General features: G+C 43.7%; 1 protein-coding gene across 2 annotated transcripts in view; it reads left to right on the top strand.

The window, feature by feature from the left end:
- Positions 1 to 22,552, top strand: part of tie1 (tyrosine kinase with immunoglobulin-like and EGF-like domains 1) — a 61,636-nt gene that overhangs the window by 31,500 nt on the left and 7,584 nt on the right. Inside the window, exons 10-20 of one of the 2 annotated variants that reach the window (XM_055641499.1) lie at positions 119 to 280; positions 2,475 to 2,612; positions 4,068 to 4,355; positions 7,675 to 7,953; positions 9,665 to 9,967; positions 10,593 to 10,783; positions 14,384 to 14,594; positions 16,668 to 16,778; positions 17,656 to 17,846; positions 19,286 to 19,399; positions 21,207 to 21,277. In XM_055641499.1, coding sequence (XP_055497474.1) covers positions 119 to 280; positions 2,475 to 2,612; positions 4,068 to 4,355; positions 7,675 to 7,953; positions 9,665 to 9,967; positions 10,593 to 10,783; positions 14,384 to 14,594; positions 16,668 to 16,778; positions 17,656 to 17,846; positions 19,286 to 19,399; positions 21,207 to 21,277 — 2,059 coding nt within the window. The remainder of the gene's footprint in view (positions 1 to 118; positions 281 to 2,474; positions 2,613 to 4,067; positions 4,356 to 7,674; positions 7,954 to 9,664; positions 9,968 to 10,592; positions 10,784 to 14,383; positions 14,595 to 16,667; positions 16,779 to 17,655; positions 17,847 to 19,285; positions 19,400 to 21,206; positions 21,278 to 22,552) is intronic. The other variant, XM_055641500.1, reaches the window with a different exon arrangement.

A 22,552-nucleotide genomic window follows, 5' to 3' on the forward strand; every position in this document is an offset into this window, starting at 1 on the left:
CAAGTTGGGTCAAAGGGCCTGTTTCCGCACTGTATGACTCTATGAACCTATGTTGCAATGGATCACCTGTTTGTCTATTTCTTATTTTACAAACAAGTAATAATTGTTTTTTTTCCAGTGCCTCCAATGCCAGTGAATATTCCAAGTGTCCTAGAAAAGAAAAGCAGGCAGCTAAAAGTGAACCCAAACAGTGAGAACTTCACTGGAGATGGACCGGTGAAATCTGTTAAACTTCTCTACAAACCCAATGATAGTGGTGCACAGTGGTCAACGATAGTAGGTGAGTCATTTGAAATGATTCAGCGTTGACTGAATACTCTCAGGGATGGCTTAAAATGAGCAAAATGTGAAATTTGATCATCTTACCAATTGGTAAAGACTGATATGAAACCAAACTAATGGGGACAGGAAGTCCTAAAATGGGCGGCACATTGGTGCAGCGGTAGAGTTGCTGCCTTAGCTCCAGAGATCAAGGTTCAATTCTGACTACAGATCCTGTCTGTACAGAGTTTGTATGTTCTCCCCGTGACCGCTAGGGTTCTCTGTGGGTGCTCTGGTTTCCTCCCACACACCAAAGATGTACAGCTTTGTTGGTTAATTGACTTCTATACATTGTAAATTGTTCCTTGTGTGTAGGATAGTGCTAGTGTATAAAGTGATCGCTGGTTGGCATGGACACGGTGGGCCGAAGGGCCTGTTTTCATGCTGCATCTCGAAAGTCTAAAGTCTTGACATTGGAAGAGAAACAGGTGACTTGACTGCCCTCCAGTGGACTGCTGAGGAACCAGAGAAGACCATTAATTCTGAAACAAGTCCAACTTTCAATGAGATTAAAGTAACCTTATTACCTTACCCAATTAAGATTAATGACTGAAATCGGGAGATGGTGTCTTACGAATCTGATTTTTTTTTTGAAGAAGTAACCAAAAAGGTTGACATGGGCAAAGTCGTAAGACATTGTCTACATAGTCTTCAGCAAGGCATTTGATAAGGTTCCGCATGGTAAGATGGTTATATCGCAAGGGATCCAGGGAGAGTTAGCTGAGTGGATAGAGATTGGCTTCATGGAATCAAGGATAGGGTGAAGGCTGAAGGTTGTTTTTTGGACTAGAGGCCTGTGACTCGTGGTGTGCCTCAGGGATCGATGCTAGGCCCATTCCTTTTGCAGTTCATATCAATGATTTGGACGAGAATGTGGAAGGCATGATAAGGAAGTTTGCAGATGACAGTACAGTGTGTGATATCGTAGATAATGAAAACGGTTATCAAAAATTGCAGCAGGTGCTTGATAAGTTGGGCAAGTGGGCTGAGAAATGGTTAATGGAGAATAATGTAGATCGTGTAAGGTGTTGCACTTTGTGAAGTCAAACCAGGGTCTGACCTTCACAGTTAATAGCAGGGCCCTGGGGGGTGTTGTAGAGCAGAGAGATCTAGGTATACAGGTTCATAGATCATTGAAAGTTGTAGGTAGAAATGGTAGTCAAGAAGGCTTTCGGTACATTGACCTTCATCAGTCGAGGTATTGAGTATTAGAAGTTAGGATGTAATGCTCCAGTTTAGTTTTAGTTTAGAGATACAGCGCGGAAACAGGCCCACTGAGTCCGCACCAACCAGCCATCCCCGCACATGAACACAAGCCGACACTCTCTAGGGACAATTTACACTTATACCAAGTTACTAACCCAAACCAATTAACCTACAAACCTGTACGTCTTTGGAATGTGGGAGAAAACCTAAGATCTTGGAGGAAACCATGGGGAGAATGTACAAACTCCATAATCAGAATCAAACCTGGGTCTCCAGCACAGCAAGCGCTGCAAGGCAACAACTCTACTGCTGCGCCACTGTGCTGCCCAATATGTTGTACAACATGTTGTGAGGCCGCAGTTGATGTATTATGTTCAGTTTTGGAATCAACTCCCTAAGCACCAGGGGAGATTTATAGAGATCAATTTATCTTTAAACGCACATCCTGGGGATGTGGGAGGAAACCAGAGCGCCCAGAGGAAAGCCACATGGTCCCAGGGAGGGTCAAACTCCGCACGGACGGACGGACAAACTCCACTGAGGTCAGGGTCGAACCCTGTTCTCTTGAGCTGTGAGGCAACAACTCTACTTTCTGCACCACTGTGCTACCCTTGCTATTTCCAGATAGGGAATTGTCTTTCGAGAACCCGGCTATGTCATAATTGGGGCTGTGAACATCCAGCATTCAGAGTGCATTAATCAGCAGTGATGGTACATGCTGTTTGTATGTTGATGAGTGGCTGTGAATGAAAAGCCTTGGACTGTAATGGAGACTGCATTGGAATTAAGTATTGGTGAAGTGTGACAGTTCTCTTCGACCCTCTCAAAAGGATGCAATTACAGGTAAACAATGCAATTACAGGTAAAGGATGCAGTTACAAAAGGATGTTTTACAGCTAAACCGGTAAATGGCATCTCGGCTAAAACTGAGAACTGTTTTATTTCAGTTGATAACAACGAGCCGATCACACTAATGAACCTGAAGCCTTTGACACGTTACCTGGTTCGAGTCCAGCTGACTCGCCCCGGAGTGGGAGGAGAGGGACCTCCAGGTCCTGATGCCATTTTGGAAACAGATTGCCCAGGTAAATGCATGCAGGATTTTTATTTGGATGGAATTTGCCACAAATTAATCTCCAAAAAAAAATTGAATTGTCTCCTTTCACACACAGCCACATATCTGGCAGGTTTTCAATAGAGGGCATGCTGTGTTTCCAATCTGGTGAAATTATACCTGTACTTACTTTCCATAGAGATGCTCTTGCTTATTGGAAATCTGGCTTTGCTGACTATGTGTATAACAGGAACTGATCAAATAGGAGCAGGATAAAGCCACAACACCTCTCAAGTCTGCACTACCATTCAATAAGATCACCACTACTCTGATCTTGGCTTCAGCACCACTTTGCAACCCAATCCCATTTATCCTCACCAAAATATTTTCTTCAATCTATCTTGGATTTATAGAGTTGTACAGCATGGAAATAAGCTCTTTGGCCCAACTTGTCCATGCCGACAAGGTACCAGCCTGAGCCAGTCCCATTTGTCTGCGTTTGACCAATATTCTTCCAAACCTTTCCTATCCATGTACTGTGGCTGTCCAAATATCTATTGCACATTGTATCCATCTTTACTCTGTTGGTTCATTCCATCCTCTCTGTGGAAAAACCTGCCCCCTTAACTTAACATCGTTTTCCATTCACCTTAAACTGATGCTTTAAAGTTTCAGACTCCCCTACCCTGGGAAAAGGGCTGTGCCTGTTCATCTTATCTATGCCCCTCGTGATTTTATATACCTCTATGAGGTCACCCTTTGGCCTCCTTCATTCCTGGGAAACCAATTCCAGTTTTTCACATCTCTCCTTGTAAGTCCAGACCCGGCAACATCCATGCGGACATCTACACCCTCTCCAGCTTAATCACATCGTCCCTACGGCATTGCAACCGAGAACTGCACATATTGCAATAAGTGCAGTCTCATTATGCCTTGAATATATTTTCACATGGATGTCTGGGGTAGGGAATTCCAACCCAGACTGTTCTCCCCCTGAGAGACAAGAATTCCACCTCACCTAAATGGGTGACTCCCCTACCCACGTACAAACTATGACTCCTAGTTAGAGTCATAGAGTGATATAGTGTGGAAACAGGCCCTTCGACCCAACTTGCCCAATCCGGCCAACAATGTCCCAGCAACACTAGTCCCACCTGCCTGTCCTTGGTCCAAATCCCTCCAAATCTGTCCTGTCCATGTCCCTGTCTAACTGTTTCTTAAACATTGGGATAGTCCCAGCCTCAACTACCTCCTCTGGCAGCTTGTTCCATACACCCACCACCCTTTGTGTGAAAAAGTTACTCCCCAGATTCCCATAAAATCTGTTCTACTTCACCTTGAACCTATGTCCTCTGGAGTTCTAGAGATGTGCATGTGGGGATAAACATATTCTCACCATCTACCTGGTAAAGTACATATTGTACATTTTAACATCAAACCCCCCCCCTATGCACAGTGCATCAAAATTAATGATTATTTCCTTCAGAACCCACCATGGTGCCAAAGATTGATCGGGTCTTGACCAAGAAGAGGGACACCATCTCCATCAGCTGGAATATTTCCAAAGATCACGGGAATGGAAGTGGGTTCATCGTCCAAGTCATTGACCTTGAGAATTTGGTGAAGAAAGAGATCAGAGTGGAGCCATTCTCTGTGCGGTCCACAGACATTAGAGACCTGGAGCCTGGCCATACATACGAGATGTATGTCACAGCATTCCACTGTGGAAGCCTTGGAACCCCGTCTGACCCAGTTAAAATGCAAGTGGATGCAGGTAACTTGGCATCATCCATTTTTTCCCCAGCACTGTAAACTGGATAAAAAAATTGTTTGTATTTCTGGCTACTTTTGACCAAATTTTTATTTTATTTCGTTTATTTTAATTCTTTATTTCGAACGGAATAAAAGAACAAAAAGCAAGTGTGAAACAGCATACAAGAAACAAACAAAACAAAACAAGAATATTTATAAAGTGTCATAAACAATATATATAAATAAATGAAATCATATGTGTCTGAAAAGGAGCAGGAAGAAACCAAAGCTTATTAATTCCCACCCCATATTCAACTGCTTATAACAAATGAGATTATTTTATGAAAATTGAAAGCAGAACATTGGGAAAAAGAGAATTAAGTCTTAGGATCTCTTACCACAAGAAAGGTGGGCAGTAAAGTAGATGATTTAATTGGATTTTCTGCTTAATGTTGTGTTATTTCATTACTGTGAGGTCCCTTCATATTTTCAGAAATAGATTTCTTACTATTGAGGGAGTGTACGGAGTCTTCTTCTTCTTGCGAATGAAACATAAACCAAAGGAATAGTAAGATCTCAAGCTGGGTGTTGAGCAGCCAGTTTGTTGTCTCTGCGTCAATGTCTGCCAGGCCCTGAGCTTCATTTGGTGGGTGGTAGAGCGAGCACCCAGAGATGACATGGTTGGCTGTCTGTTGTTCTGCTCTGGCGGAGCCCCCACCTCTGAAACGCCTAACTCCAGTATGAAGTCTGTTGAGCTTCACCCGTGCTCCTCTGGGGAGGTCAGCTTTTATCTGGTGAAGAGATGTAGCTGTGTAATGGAAATGAGGTTAATTCCCGGGATGGCGGGACTGTCATATGTTGATAGAATGGTGTGGCTTATTGAAACATATAAGATTATTAAGGGATTGGATACGTAAGAAGCAGGAAACATGTTACCGATGTTGGGGGAGTCCAGAACCAGGGGCCACAGTTTAAGAATAAGGGGCAGGCCATTTAGAACGGAGATGAGGAAAAACGTTTTCACACAGAGAATTGTGAGTCTGTGTAATTCGGCATAAACTGCTGGAGTAAATCAATGGGTCAGGCAGCATCTCTGGAGAAAAGGAATAGACAACGACAGCACCCGTAGTCAGGATCGAACCAGGGTCCCTGGCACTGCAAGACAGCAACTCTACCACTGTGCCACCCTAAACTCTGTCCAAATTTATTAGGCTATTTGGTGACGTCAAATCTCTTGAAACTTCCAAGAAAGTAGAGACACTGGCAAACCATCTTGGTGATTACATCTATGAACTGACCTGATGGTAGTTCTGTTCAAGGTGTTAACGCACAGGAATTTGAGGCCGCTAACTCTCTCCACCACTAACCCACAACTGAAAATTGATCTCCTTTGTTCCTCTTTCCAAAGTCAATGATCAGTTTGTTGGTTTTGTTGAGGTTGAGTGAGAAGTTGCTGATGTTTCACCACACAGGACCTTTATCCCACTCTGGGCATTGACATATCGGCTGTTATCTCGACACGCACTCCCAGATAGAAACTGCACAGATCCCGTTTTAGCCAAATAATCCGTGTGCTAAAATCAATGAAGCTACTTTTAGCTTATTTTTATCCAATTTGACTGACATTTTCAGGATGTCCCAGTGGATTATAGTACCTCAGTACGAGTTCAATGTTCTGAAAGAGATGATCATTTTCCAGACAAATATGGCGGCATCTAACTACAGAAACATAACTGCTATTTGGTCATTTATTTGTCTAAAATGATCAATTACTGGTGAATAATGTCACTTGCGTGCTACAGGACATTCCAGCAAGAAGCTACACTATGGCCCGCATTTATCCCGCATAGGTTGGTACAGTGGTAGAATTGGTGCCTTACATTCTATGAATTGAGTGTGTTTATACCCAGAGTGTCATGTGAAAAATTGAGATTGCCAATTAGGACAGCCTTGTACTAGCTTCTGTGTGCATTGATATATAACTATGTACCATTTTCATGATGTTTTCTCCTGAGAAGATAGACTGCAAAGGCTTAGACTGGTTTCACTTTGGTGGACTGCACACCATAGACCATGTCATGTCAAAATTGCTTTAAATGGCATTAATTAAACTCAAGAAACAGGCAGGCACACAAAATGCATAGTATAACAGCATAATCATGTTGTACTCTGGTAGTTAAGTAAAGAATGCTAGATGCGTTCTGCACTGGTCAGAGATCCCTCTGTGATTTACATGGAGTTTTGCCATCCGAGTTGGTATAAGAACTAAAGTAAAAAGATCTTGTACGCAGCTTGGAATATTGAACCAATGGAATGGCACAGTCGTGGTTTATTTTTAACGGCACGGCGGCTCAGCAGTAGAGTTGCTGCCTTACAGCACCAGAGACCTGGGTTCAATCCTGATTACGGGTGCTGTCTGTACGGAGTTTGCAGATTCTTCCCGTGACCGCGTGTGTTTTCGACGGGTGCTCTGGTTTCCCCCCCACATTCTAAAGACTTTCAGGTGTGTACGTTAATTGGCATCGGTAAAGATTGTAAATTGTCTCTTGTGTGTAGGATAGCGCTAATGTATGGGGATCGCTGGTCAGCGCGGACTTGGTGGGCCGAAGGGCCCGTTTCCACGCTGTATCTCTAAACTAAACTAAACAATCACAGGAAATGCTACACTTGTTGCTTTACCTCCCCCCCCCTTGACTCCATCCAAGGACCCAAGCAGTCTTTCCAGGTGCAGCAGAGGTTCACCTGCACCTCCTCCAACCTCATCTATTGCATCCGCTGCTCCAGGTGTCAGCTGCTCTACATCGGGAGACCAAGCGTAGGGTTGGCGATCGCTTCGCCCAACACCTCCACTCGGTTCGCAATAACCAACCTGATCTCCCGGTGGCTCAGCACTTCAATTCCCCCTCCCATTCCGAATCTGACCTTTATATCCTGGGCCTCCTCCATGGCCAGAGTGATGCCCACCGTAAATTGGAGGAGCAGCACCTATTTCGCTTGGGTAGTTTACACCCCAGCGGTATGAACATTGACTTGTCCAATTTCAGGTAGTCCTTGCTTTCTCCTTCTTTCCCCTCCCCTTCCCAGCTCTCCCACCGCCCACTGTATCCGCGACTTTCCTTTCTTCTTCCTTCTCCCCTCCACCCCACATCAGTCTGAAGAAGGGTCTCGACCCGAAACGTCGCTTATTTATTTCGTTTCATAGATGCTGCCTCACCCGCTGAGTTTCTCCAGCATTTTTGTCTACCTTAAACAAAACTCTGTTCTGTTATATGAGTGTGCTGCTGGTGTCTGGTTTGACCACCGGTGCCATGTGATTGAAAATGTTGGTTCTGCCTGTGCAGGTCCTCCATCTCCCAGAGAATTTCAGGCCATACCCCTGTCACTGACCAGCATAACCTTGAAGTGGCAGCCACCTCTCAACACAAAGGAAATAAACAAGTACACCATCGAGTACCAGCAGATGGAGCCACCCAGCGAGCCCCGGTGGATTGATGCAGCAGTTGAAAATCAAACCATCCAAGATCTGAGTCCCAGCACACTGTATCAATTCCGTGTCCGCGCCCAGTCTAAAATTGCTGGTGAATGGAGTGCACCCATCAAATCCTGGACCTTCAGCGACTGTAAGTGAGATTTTTCACTGTTTTCGACTTCTTACCTTTTGACTGTTTCACCCCATTCACTCTTTATTTTTTCTCCTCTTGCTATGGCCAATGTTCACATTCCCAGAAATAGAATTCACATTATGAGTGTTATACATTCACATTATAAATTTTAATTCAATGCAATCTGCCCCCGATGGCCATTTTTGTGAGCGTAGACACCAGTCACAAAGGAAACATTTCAAGAATGGAATGTTGGCCTTCATAACAAGAGAATTTCAGTATATGAGTAAAGAGGTTCTTCTGCAGTTGAATAGGGCTCTGGTAAGACCACATCTGGAGTATTGTGTACAGTTTTGATCTCCTAATTTGAGGAGATCACGAGATTGTTCCCTGGGATGGCGGGACTGTCATATGAAGAAAGATTGAAAAGACTAGGCTTGTATTCACTGGAGTTTAGAAGGATGAAGGGGAGATCTAATAGAAACATATAAAATTATATAAGGACTGGACAAGCTAGATGCAGGAAAAATGTTCCCAATGTTGGGCACGTCCAGAACCAGGGGCCACAGTCTTAGAATAAAAGGAAGGCCATTAAGACTGAGGTGAGAAAAAACATTTTCACCCAGAGAGTTTTGAATTTGTGGAATTCCCTGCCACAGAGGGCAGTAGAGGACAAATCACTGGATGGATTTAAGAAAGAGGTAGATAGAGCTCTAGGGGCTAGTGGAATCAAGGGATATGGGGAGAAGACAGGCACGGGTTAGTGATTGGGGACGATCAGCCATGATCACAATGATTAGCATGATAAGACATTTCATAGTCTCAGAATGTTCCAATCTCTTGATGGCCATTTTTGGAACTGTAGACACCTACCATGAAGGAAACATCTGTACACATATTCTCCTGCCAGAGGTAGTTGAGGCAGGTTCTATCACAACATTTCAGGCACATTTGGACAAGTATATGGATAGGAAAGGTTTGGAGGGCTTTGGGCCAAATGCAGGCTGGTGGGACTAGGAGCATCTTGGTCGGCATTAGCAAGTTGGGCTGAAGGGCCTGTTTCCATGCTGCTTAAAAGCCCAAACTTACAAGAATATTAAGATGATCTTTTTTGGACTATTATTATTTTAGGGATAAATATTAATCAGAATTTGCTTGTTTTTGTTTGAATTAGTGTTGTGCACTCACCTGAGAAGGCAGACCTTCAGAACCCATTGTATATACCAAATCTAAAAGGCAACACCTCAGACCAAGTAGCATCCCCTTAGAAATACGCTGAATGGCAGCACAGAATTTTTGCTTTGATACATGGAATGTGATTTAAATCCATAATCCAGTGATACAGAGACAAGAGGGCTACCAACTAATCCATAACTACCTGTAACAAATTCCAAAGATGTGCAGATCTTACAGATTAATTGGCTTCTGTAACTTGCCCCCTGTGTGTAGGGTAGAACTTATATATGGGTGATCATTAGTCAGTGTGGACTTGGTGGTCCGAATGGCCTGTTTCCACATTGTATCTCTAAACTAAACTAAACTAAACTGCAGTGGTTCACCATCACCTTCCTCGGAACAATTAGAGGTGCACAATAAATGCTGGACATCCCAGCGAAGGCCATATCCCATTAATACATTTAAGATCAAAATTACTGGCCAGCAATATCCTTGGAGTCGAGGGAGACCCACAGGAGTCCTCAGTAACTATTCTTTTTGTTTTGAAATCCAGCAATTCCTCCAGCACCTTATGATGTTAAGGTATCAAACATTACCGACACATCTGCAGTGATCTCCTGGGTGGTCCTTCCAAAACATGCCATCTCCTCTGTGATCATAAAGTGTAAGGTCTATGGGGCCACGACATTTCCTGAAGTGACAACATTCAATTTGGCGGAGACGCCAACCTCGGATCACATCTTGCATGGGTTACAGCCCGAGACTCCCTACCTAGTGGAGGTTGTAGCCTTAAACAATAAGGGTGAAAGCCACCCAAACCCAATGAAAGAGCTTCGCACTGCGGCAACTCCACCAGGTAAGAGCTTTAAAGACTTGACTAACGGTTGGCACTTAGATCCATATAGACATTTATTTATCTGTACAGCTTCATATTTGTGTTCAGAGTAAGGAACGTTTGCAACAAGCCGTCACACCAAGAATTCCCCCACGTCAAACAAAGCCTTAAATTAAGTGCGTTCATACATTGGTGTTGGACTTTGGTTTGGTGGTTTCCTCATTAATTCACGATTTATGGGCGGCACAGTGACGCAGCAGTGGTGATGCTGCCTTACCGCGCCAGAGACTTGGGTTCGACCCTGACCACGGGTGCTGTCCGTACGGAGTTTATGCGTTGTCCCATAACCGTGTGGGTTTTCTCTGGGTGCTCGGGTTTCCTCCCACATTCCAAAGATGTACAGGTTTGTAGGCTAATTGGCTTTGGTAAAAATTGTAAATTGTCCCTAGTGCTAGTGCACGTGAATCACAGCTCGGCGTGAACTCGGTGGGCTGAAGGGCCTGTTTCCGTGCTGCATCTCCAAACTATACTAAGCTAAGCTAAACAAACTAAATTGCTAAAGAGATTAAGGGCTAAGAATGAGATCATTGCAAGTTAACTGAAAAGATGACTGTTTCCTCACATTGGACATTTTCCTTTTCCTCAGCTACATCCAGTGTGTTTCAAGTAGTGGGAAATTTGGAACAGTCCACTGGAAGTGACCAGCAGCTGTTGATGGCCATTGTGGCCTCAGTGTCCGTCACCTGTATGACCATCCTCTTGGCACTCCTGGGCCTCTTCTGCATTCGTAAGACCCTCTTCCAGCGACGCCGAACCTTCACATACCAATCCGGATCAGTAAGTACTCAGTTGGCCAGTTTACAAAATGCAATGCAGAAACTGATCAAGGTTACTACAAACAAGCAACCTCAATCTACGGGGGCAGTGGCGCAGTGGTTGAGTTGCTGTCTTACAGTGCCAGTCAGAGACCCGTGTTCAATCCTGACTCCGAGTGTTGTCCATAAAGAGTTTGCATGTTCTCTCTGTGACCGCATACCTTTTCTCCGGGTGCTCCGGTTTTCTCCCACATCCCAAAGACATGCAAGTTTGCAGGTTAATTGGCTTTTGTAAATATTTCTTTGTGTGTAGGATAGTGATAGTGTATGGGGTGATCGTTGATCGGCGCCAACTCTGTGGGGATAGGGTCTGTTTCCACACTTTATCTCTAAAGTAAACTAAACTAAACTAAACTACAACCAGTAAGGAAAAGGGCTTGAAGTATATGGGGACATAACCCCAAGTTCCATGACTGACTGGAAGTACATCACTTATGGCTCGTCACTCTAAATCCTGGAGCTCCCTGTCCAACAATCTTGTGGGAACGCTTTTGCCAGAGTGTTGGCACAGTGTTACAATGATACAGTAGCGTTTAAGAAGGAACTGCAGATGCTGGAAAAATCGAAGGTAGACAAAAATGCTGGAGCAACTCAGCGGGTGAGGCAGCATCTACGGAGCTGAAACTTCACCTTTTCCTTTGCTCCATAGATGCTGCCTCACCCGCTGAGTTTCTCCAGCAATGGTACAGTAGTTATGCTTTTGTCTTTGAGCACCAAGGACCTGTGTTGGATGTGTAGGAAGGAACTGCAGATGCTGGTTGAAACCAAAGATAGACACAAAAAAGCTGGAGTAACTCAGCGGGAGAGGCAGCATCTCTGGAGAGAAGGAATGGGTGACGTTTCGGGTCGAGATCCTGCTTCAAACTAGATACATGGAAAATAGGTAAAGTAGGCCATTCGGCCCTTCGAGCCAGCACCGCCATTCAATATGATCATGATTATCCAAAATCAGTACCCCGTTCCGGCTTTTTCTGCATATCCCTGGATTCCTTTAGCCCTAAGAGCTAAATCTAACTCTGTCTTGAAAACAACCAGTCAATTGGCCCCCACTGTCTCCGGTTGCAGAGAATTTCACAGATTCACAACTCTCTGGGTCAAAATGTGTTTCCTCATCTCAGTTGTCACTAGTCAGGGGAAAGGGAAACAAGAGATATAGACGATGATGTAGCGAACTTACAGCCCAGTGGTATGAATATTGATTTCTCTAACTTCAAGTAACCCCGGCATTCCCTCTCTCACCATCCCTCCCGCACCCTTGTCGCACCAGCTTCTCGTTTTCACCCAACAAACAGCTGACAATGGCCTGTTTCCTTTATCATTGTTACTTTTTTGCATATCTTTCATTCATTGTTCTTTATCTCTCTACATCATCGTCCATATCTCTCGTTTCCCTTTCCCCTGATTCAGTCTGAAGATGGGTCTCGACCTGAAACGTCACCCATTCCGCCACTCCAGAGATGCTGCCTGGTCCGCTGAGTTACTCCAGGTTTTTGTGATCTATCTTTGAATTTTAATTGCTGTTCTGGTACCTATCTCAACCAATTCCCCTGGCAGTTCTCTATAATGCCCATCACCTTCTGTATGAACAAGTTCACGTCATGTTTCTATTAAATCTTTCCCCTCTCAGCTTAAACTTATGCCCTCTAGTTCTTGATTCTTCTATTCTGGGAAAAAGAGTGCACATTCACTCTATCCTGTCCATGATTTTATACCTGTATAGTATCACCCCTCAGCCTCCTGTGCTCCAAGAAAAAAAGAAAGTCCTAGCCTGCCCAACATCTTATAGCTCTAGCCCTCGAGCCTGCCAGCATCCTCTTAATTCTTCTCTGCACTCTTTCCAGCTTAACGGCATCTTTCCTATAGTATGGTGTCCAAAACTGAGCACAATACTCCATGTGCGCCTAACCAACAGCTTATATCTTTGTAACATAACATCACAACTTCTATACTCAATTCCCAGACTGATGAGAACCAGCGTGCTAAAATACTTTTTCACTTGCCTTTTTCATCCAGTGATGATGCTTGACCCTCTGAGTTACTCCAGCTTTTTGTGTCTATCTTCGACCTGTGTTGGATCATGAACTTGGCCTCTGAAAAGGAATCAAAGGAGTGTCAGATAAGGAGAGAAGAGCAGTGAAATGTAAAGCCTCAGGGAGGGATATAGGTGGAAGTGGACAGGGAAGGGTAACACATAAGATTAGAAAATGAACTAGCTTACCTTTGGAATTCTTTCACACATGTAAGGTAATGTCCTTATATAGAAACGAGGAACTGCAGATGCTGGTTAACACTGAAAGGACAAAACTTGCTGGGGTAACTCATCAGGTCAGGCAGCAGGTCTGAAGAACGCGGATAGGTGATGTTTCAGTTCAGGATCCTTCTTCAGATATCCTTGATTGTGTTAGCATAAATCCAGGGCAGGTCAAGCTCCATAAACCAGGTCTCATGGCATTACAATCTATTACTAGGTATTTGGAGTGTGGAGTCCAAAGAAAGCTAATGGTATGTTAGCTTTCATTGCAAAAGGATTTGAGTATAGGAGCAGAGAGGTTCTACTGCAGTTGTACAGGGTCTTGGTGAGACCACACCTGGAGTATTGCGTACAGTTTTGGTCTCCAAATCTGAGGAAGGACATTATTGCCATAGAGGGAGTGCAGAGACGGTTCACCAGACTGATTCCTGGGATGTCAGGACTGTCTTATGAAGAAAGACTGGATAGACTTGGTTTATACTATGTAGAATTTAGAAGATTGAGAGGGGATCTTATAGAAACTTACAAAATTCTTAAGGGGTTGGACAGGCTAGATGCAGGAAGATTGTTCCCGATGTTAGGGAAGTCCAGGACAAGGGGTCACAGCTTAAGGATAAAGGGGAAATCCTTTAAAACCGAGATGAGAAGAACTTTTTTCACGCAGAGAGTGGTGAATCTCTGGAACTCTCTGCCACAGAGGGTAGTTGAGGCCAGTTCATTGGCTATATTTAAGAGGGAGTTAGATGTGGCCCTTGTGGCTAAGGGGATCAGGGGGTATGGAGAGAAGGCAGGTACGGGATACTGAGTTGGATGATCAGCCACGATCATATTGAATGGCGGTGCAGGCTCGAAGGGCCGAATGGCCTACTCCTGCACCTAATTTCTATGTTTCTATGTTTACGATGACATTATGGTAGTACTAGGGTGGCAAGGTGGCACAACAGTAAAGTTGCTGCCTTACAGCGCTTGCAGTGCCAGAGACCCGGGTTTGATCCCGACTACGGGTGCTGTCAGTACGGAGTTTGTACGTTATCCCCGTGCTCGCTTGGGTTTTCTCCGAGGTCTTCGATTTCCTCCCACACTCCAAAGACGTACAGGTATGTAGGTAAATTGGCTTGGTAAATGTAAAAATTTTCCCTATTGTATGTAGGATAGTGTTAATATGTGGGATCGCAGGCTGGCGAGGACCCAGTGGGCCAAAGGGCCTGTTTCCACGCTATATCTCTAAATTAAACCAAACTAAACCTGCTGTGAGCAGGGGAGCCCATAAAAGCAGTGCTTAGCTAACCAATTGTTTTTCTTTGTTGTGAGGGTGAGGAGACAGTCCTTCAGTTTAACTCCGGGACGCTGACACTGACGCGAAGGCCGAAACCGCAGAGCGAGCCTCTCACCTACCCCATCCTGGAATGGGACAACATCAAATTCGAGGATGTCATCGGAGAAGGAAACTTTGGACAAGTTATCAAAGCGCTAATTAAAAAGGATGGACTAAAGATGAACGCTGCAATCAAGATGTTAAAAGGTGGCTTTTAAAAGAAGATGTTTAGAGGGATATGGGTCAAACATGGGCAAATGGGATTAATTTAGATGATCAGCGTGGATGGGTTGGGACGTGATTGTTCTGTACGACTCTATGACTCCATTTAATTAATGTTAGAAATGAGCTCATCCGGTGTTGAGTTTCTCCTCTGTTGGCTTTTGTTGGTGCAGTCTCCCAAAGTTGTATTCAACCTGCCAAAAAAAACAGGTGTGGAATTTTAAATTAGCATTGAACACCACTGGAAAATAGCTTTTCTTTTGTGAGTGTATGTTGAGTCACTTAACATTTAGCATGGATATCGGTTTATTATTGTCACACGGACCAAGATCGAGAGTAAACATTTATTTTGGGTTCTATCCAGGCAAATTATATTATTATTTAATAAGATGTACACTTAAACTATATGTGAGTGCAGCAGGGAGTGCAAAAAGAGCAAGGAAGTAGAGTGCAGTATATAGGATTACAATTGAATTTGAAAGTGCAGATAAAGAAAGTGCAAAGGCTGCAATGAGTAGGTCGGAAGATGGGGAAGACACACCTAGCTTATGAGGTGTTCCGTTCAATTGTCTGATAACTGGGAAGGAACTGTTCTTGAACCTGGTGGTTTGTGCTTTCAAGCTTTTGTATCTGTGGCCCAACACAAGTCGGAAGAAGAGGAAATGGCCGACATGTTTCTGGTTCTTGATAATATTGGCTGCTTTCCCGAGGCAGTGCAAAATGTAGATGGAGTTGATTAAGGTGGAGTGGGGGGGGAGGCTGTGTGCATGATGGGCGGGGCTATATCCACAGTTCTCTGTGATTTTTTTGTGGTCTTGGGCAGAGCGGCTACCAACCCACATTGTGAGGTATTCCAATAGATTGCTTTCCATGGTGGTGGTGGTAGCCCATCGTAGACGGCGATAGCATGGTTGTGCAGTCTCATGCCTTGTGGGATCGATCATTAGACACGTGCCAAATTTCCTTAGACCTGAGGAAGAGAAGGAGTTGATGTGCTTTTCGGGCTGTGGAATCAACATGGGTGGATCAGGGTAAATTGGTGGTGACATATACACCTAGGAAGCTGCAGCCCTGGACCATCTCCTTCAGCACCTTTGATGCAGGTGGAAATATATGCTCCACTGCTTCCTGCAGTCAATGACCCGCTCCTTTGTTTACTGACATTGAGGGGAAGTTTGGCTTGACACCTTAGATAGACTCAAAACGCTGGAGTAACTCAACGGGTCAGGAGAATATAGCATCTCTGGAGAAAAGGAATAGGTGATGTTTCGGGTCAAGACCCTTCCTCAGACCATGTTACACTCCGTCTCATCATTGTTTAAGATCGAGCCCATTATGATTGTGTCATCTGCAAACATGTCAATAGAGTCATAACAGAATTTGGTTGCTTGTAAATGGTGAAGTGGCTCGAAGGACCGAATGGCCTACTCCTGCACCTATTGTCTATTGTCTTTTGTCCATTGAACTGAATTTGATTTAAAAAGCTTTTTTTTTTTTTTAACTTTAATCCATTTTCAACAGTTCTGGTCAAACTGGAACCCAAGTTAGCACTCTTAAGCTTATCACAAAATATAATTTAAGGTATTTAATGTACAGCATTGATGTACAGATGATACGGGGAGAATAGGCTACAGGAACAATTAATTTGGGAATGGAATTGATGGGTATGCTCTGTGAGCCAGCATTGACCCGATGAACCAAATCACCTCCTTCGATGCTGTAAGGATGTATGGAAATTGCTGAAAGCTTGGTGACATTATCCCAATACTCATCTCCGTATTATGTACGTAAATAAACTTGAATAATTTTCCCTTCTTGAAGGTAAAATGGTCAGACTAACAACAACAGACTGCAAGTGCTTTTGAACAGTCCTTGTTATTTCTTGGTTACTGAATGGTGAAAGATTTATTTGGAGTCCTTTCCTCGATGAATGTGCACCTGGACATTTTATTAGTGACTGTGTTTCAAGCAATGTGGCTTTGACCACACTGGCCAGCAGTTACTATTAGATGACATGTTAAAAACGTACGTAACGCCATTGTGTTGTAACTCACGCAGAATTCGCCTCAGAGAATGATCACAGGGACTTTGCGGGAGAGTTGGAGGTTTTGTGTAAACTTGGACATCATCCCAACATCATTAATCTGCTCGGAGCCTGTGAGAACCGAGGTAGGAACTGAAATCCACCATAATTGCACAGGAAGTTAAAAAAAAATGAGAATATAGGACAACACTATAAAGGGTCTGGCTAATCTTTCAAACTCTTTGCAATTTCAAATAAGCAATCAAAATAGGATTCCAGAAGAAAATGCTGCAGTATTTGACATAACAACAGAAAATACTGTAAATCCATCAGACAGTAGCAATGGAGAGAGAAACAGAGTTAATATTGCAGGTGAATATTTTGATGATAGGTCATTGTCACCTGAAATATTAACTCTCTCCATCCGAGGAGATTCTCACTGTAGTCTATTTGCTGATGAAATGCACAACTCCAGATTGTGTGTCTCATAAGATTTTCAGACTTACTTGTATTCGGCGACTGTGTACAGGTGCTCCATGGTTTATGGAAAGCCTGACTTACGGAAATCCAATTTTATGTAACTCTCCCAGCAATTTTTAAAGAACTATAGAGTTTAGATGAGGAGGATTTTATTCTAGCCAGAGGGCGGTGCATCTGTGGAATTCATTGCTACATATGGCTATGGAGGCCAAGTCATTGGGCATTTTTAAAGTGGAGATTGTTAGGTTCTTGATTAGTTAGGGCGTCACAGGTATTAGGGTATTAGGAGAATTGGGGCTGAAATAGGTGTGAGTCCAGTTGGGGTGCAGAGGAGAGTGGGGGATGGGAGGGGGTATATAAGGGAAGAGTGTGTACATGGGTTAATGGTCAGGACAAAGGATGGGGGATGGGATAAAGAGGGGAGCAACATTTTTGCAAAAGTCAAGAGAAAGATTATCTTAAAGCATGCACTTACCAATTATATGATATCTAGAATTATCAGGGTCAGGAATCATTATTTAACTGCATCTGTTGTGTGACCAGGTTACCTGTACATTGCCATTGAATATGCCCCTTACGGAAACCTGTTGGACTTTTTACGAAAGAGCAGAGTTCTGGAAACGGATCCAGTGTTTGCACGAGAGCACGGAACCGCATCAACACTGACCTCTCAGCAGCTTCTCCAGTTTGCATCTGATGTTACAAAAGGAATGCAGTATCTCAGCGAGAAGCAGGTGAGCACTGGATATTGGAGAGGATACAGGGGGTAAATGTGGGCGCACCCCTTTTTTTTGTACAACCTGGCGGCCACCTAGAGGGAAAAATGATGTTTGGTGCACACTTGCAGACATCTGTTGTGAATCATGAATTACACACTGCACCAGCCAGCGAGCGCATGTAGCTATTTATACATGGAAACAGGCCCTTTGGCCCACTAAGTCCACACCGACCCATTCACACTAGTTCTATTTTATCCCACTTTTGTATCCACTCCCTACACACTGGAGGCAAATTAACTACTCATTTGGTAAGAGATAGATATATAGATATGCCATTTATTGTCACTATACATGTACAGTGAATAGTGACAATAAATGGCATATCTATATATCTATCTCTTACCAAATGAGTAGTTAATTTGCCTCCAGTGTGTAGGGAGTGGGTACAAAAGTGGGATAAAATAGAACTAGTGTGAATGGGTCGGTGTGGACTTAGTGGGCCAAAGGGCCTGTTTCCATGTATAAATAGCTACATGCGCTCGCTGGCTGGTGCAGTGTGTAATTCATGATTCACAACAGATGTCTGCAAGTGTGCACCAAACATCATTTTTCCCTCTAGGTGGCCGCCAGGTTGTACAAAAAAAGAGATCTTCTATATGCAGCTCTATGTTCTAACTTCTGCTTTCGTTTGACCCACATGGCCAGGCTCATGTGAATGATCACATTCCCATCCAAACCCAAGGTCCTTGTTTGTTTTTGACCATATGACATAGGAGCAGAATTAGGACATGCAGCCCATCGAGTCTGCTCTGCCACTCGATCGTGGCTGATCTATTTTTTCCTCATTACACTTTTCCCTATTACACTTACACATTAATGCAGATAAACTATGCAGACTGACAGTCTGAGGAGGGATCCTGACCCAAAATGTCACCTCGCCATTCCCTCTACAGATGCTGCCTGACCCACTGAGTTCCTCTAGCACTTTGTGTTTTGCTCATGCAATCAAAAGAGATAATTAATACAGAGGCCCAAAAGACCTCACTTCCTGTGTCAGAATTTAGTTTAGTTTAGTTTCGAGATACAGCACGGAAACAGGCCCTTCGGCCCGCCGAGTCCGCGCCGACCAGCGATCCCCGCACATTAACACTATCCTACACACAATTTACAATTATCCCAAGCCAATTAACCTATAAACCTGTACGTCTCTGAAGTGTGGGAGGAAACCAAAGATCTCGGAGGACACGGCGATAACATACAAACTCCGTACAGATAGCACCCGTAGTCGGGATCGAACCCGGGTCTCTGGAGTTGCTATCGCTGTAAGGCAGCAACTCTACTGCTGTGCCACCGTGCCAGATTACCACATTTCACAGCTTTAATCCACTAACGTTTGCGCTTTGAAGCCAGAATATTGCTTTTGATTTCAGGTCTGATGTGAGTCTTTTTCTCAGTTCATTCACAGGGATCTTGCAGCCAGGAATGTGCTGGTGGGAGAAAACCTTGTGGCTAAAATCGCAGACTTTGGGCTGTCCCGAGGGGAAGAGGTGTATGTGAAAAAGACCATGGTAAGGTTAAGTAAAGTATTTTTATTTCCACCCTCATTAAAACCTATAATTCAACCACCTTTAACTGAGAGGATTCCTGGACCTGTGCATATTCTCCAGGTTAACACTTCAGTCATCTTCTGAAGAGTGTTGCATTAAAACGAATGGCACCCTCTTCTTGTAGAGATGATTTATGTTTGTTCCTGTCTATCGAGTGATAATGCTGTTGATTAAGTTAAGATAGACACAAAATGCTGGAGTAACTCAGCGGGACAGGCACCATCTCTGGAGAGAAGGAATGGGTGACGTTTCGGTCTGAAGAAAGGTCTCGACCCGAAACGCTACCCATTCCTTCTCTCCAGAGATGCTGCCTGTCCCGCTGAGTAACTCCAGCATTTTGTGTCTATCTTCAGTTTAAACCAGCATCTGCAGTTCCTTCCTACACACTTGATCAATAAAGTTAATGGCACTCTAGAAATGAGTGCCATTAACCAACTCTCAACCAACACAAATACACTAACTGGTAATACATTTCTCCTATTTTTGTGCTATAGTTTAGTTTAGAGATACGGCTTGGAAACAAGCCTTTTGGCCCACCGACATCACGCCGACTGTCGATCACCTGTTCCCACTGGTTCTATGTTTTCCCGCTTTTGCATCCACTCCCTACACACTCAGGGCAATTTACAGAGGATAATCAACCCACAAAACCAACACGTTTTGGGATGTGTAGGAAACCGGAGTTCCTGGAGGAAAGGCACGTGTTCACCGGGAAAACATGCAAACTCCACACAGACAACACTTGAGGCCGGTAGCAAACCGGTGATGTGTTCAAATTGGCAGCAGGACACTCGTTCACTAATTTCACTATCTCGTACTTTGTGAAAACTGATGTAAACGTCTGCTTCATGTATAACTGCGAAGGAGCTAAAAAAGTTGGAGGGGAGAGTTAAAAATTGACAAAAATAAAATGAAGCCTGTGTTAGATTGGCCATGATCCTATCAAGCGGGAGGATAGGTGTGAGGGGCCAGTTGGTCTATTCCTGCTCCAATTTCCTTCTGTTCCTTTGGTCATGAGGAGTACATGTTGTACACCAACACTAATTGCATGTAAGTAGTTGGCTGATAAGATTAGGTTTTACAGAATTGTTCTTCATGTCTGTATTTTTAAGTTTGTTTATATTTCACTAAACTTTACTTGCAGCGATGACATTGTAAAACCTAACAGAATAAATAGGGTTTTTAAATTTTAAATGATCTTTTTCTATCATTGAGTTAAAGGCCATAAGTGATAGGAGCAGAATTAGGCCATTTGACCCACCAAGTCTACTCCGCCATTCAATCATGTCTGATCTATCTCTCCCTCCTAACCCATTCTCCCACCTTCTCCCCATAACCCTTGACACCTGTACTAATCAAGTATCTATCTATCTCTGCCTTAAAAATATCCATTGACTTGACCTCCACAGTGGCCAATAATTCCACTAATTCACCACCTAATTCACACTAAAGAAATTCCTCCTCATCTCCTTCCTAAAGGAAAGAGGAAGCTCAGTGATAAAAAACTAAATACATTTTAAACCCAAGAAAGAAAAGTATATTCCAAAAGTTGAACTAGCAAAATTAATTCAGTTTAGAGACACAGCGCGGAAACAGGCCCTTCGCCCCACCGAGTCCGTGCCGGCTAGCAATCGCCGTACACTGACACTATCCTACACACACACACACACAAGGGACAATTTTTCTCATTGTATTTTTGGACTAGACCTGTACTTTCTCCATTGAACCTGTGATTGCCTTTACCTTCTTCCCTCTGCACATTGTTTAGGGGCGACTCCCAGTGCGCTGGATGGCCATTGAGTCTTTGAACTACAGTGTTTATACAACAAAAAGCGACGTGTGAGTAATCGATGATCAGGACATGTTTCTCTGCTTACTCTAGTAGATCATTCATTAATGTGCCCATGCAACTGGTAATGTCATAGTGGGAAGACAAGGCGTGACCATACTCCATTAGACTTATGGAAATGTATAGCTTGCACACACATATGGAAGAAATGTTGCAATCTTGTAGGGGAAGTTAACACTTCCCATTTTTGTATACCGCAAGATTCATTTTTACATTAACCCACATAGGAAGGAAAATCAGAGTGTACGATGGACAACTTATCAAATGCCTTTTAAATTGTAAAATTCATGCAACATTGCTGTTACATATTTATTGATTGTGAAGGCAAGGTCCCTCAAATACTCCTAAAGGGTGAACCATTACCTTTTTAACATTTTTTTTGGTTATATTTCAATTCTCAATTATTTTATATTTTCGCAAGCAATTCCGTTTATTATTTCAACACAATGATTATCAAAACCAATCCTTGGCCTAAAACTATTCTTCCTTAGAGTATCTCTTCACTACTGTGTCAGCCAGTGAATTGTATTGTGTCAGCCAGTGAGTTGAAAAACAATCGACGATATACAGTGGGATTCAGTAGAAAGATTGCATCACAGCACAGGGTCCACAAAGACTCCACAAGCTCCATCAAACAGAGCATATGACCAAAGTGTCTCCCACAAATAGAAAGGTTTTCTCTGGGAAAGTGTACTAAACAGATAAAATGTCCAATGCAGATAACATTCTTAACATTAATTCACAAAAAGCAATGATGTCTCCAGGTGTACTTGACAGAAAAGACACCATGTACTAGAGTAACTCATGGAGAGGCGTGGAGGAGTGTAGAGGTGCACGCGGTATCGCGCGGCGCTCCAGGATTTCGTGCTGCACGAAATCCTCGCTCGCCAGCTGCGTGACGCACACTGACGCATTAGCATCGCAAGCTGATGCATTGGCGTCGCATGCTGGTATCCTGACGTCTCACGTGTATCGCGTGGTGACGCATGTTTACGTCATCGTGCGTATCCATGCGCGTCGGGGGCCGCAGGGTATTCTAATGACGTCACGCGCACCATGGCATGATGACACATGAATTATGCGCGACGTCGACCTATTTTATATATGACGCGCAAAAGAGGCGCAAATGACGGCCGAGTGGGACAGGCCTTTAAGTTTTTACACTTTTAAGATGAAAGGAAACCGTAGGTGATTCCGTACTATTTCAATAGATACAATCACATTGTTTACTTCAAAATGTTGAGCCTGACAAATAGTTCCAGTGA

The sequence above is a fragment of the Leucoraja erinacea genome, chromosome 10 (genome assembly GCF_028641065.1).
Source record: "Leucoraja erinacea ecotype New England chromosome 10, Leri_hhj_1, whole genome shotgun sequence".
NCBI classification, from domain to species: domain Eukaryota; kingdom Metazoa; phylum Chordata; class Chondrichthyes; order Rajiformes; family Rajidae; genus Leucoraja; species Leucoraja erinaceus.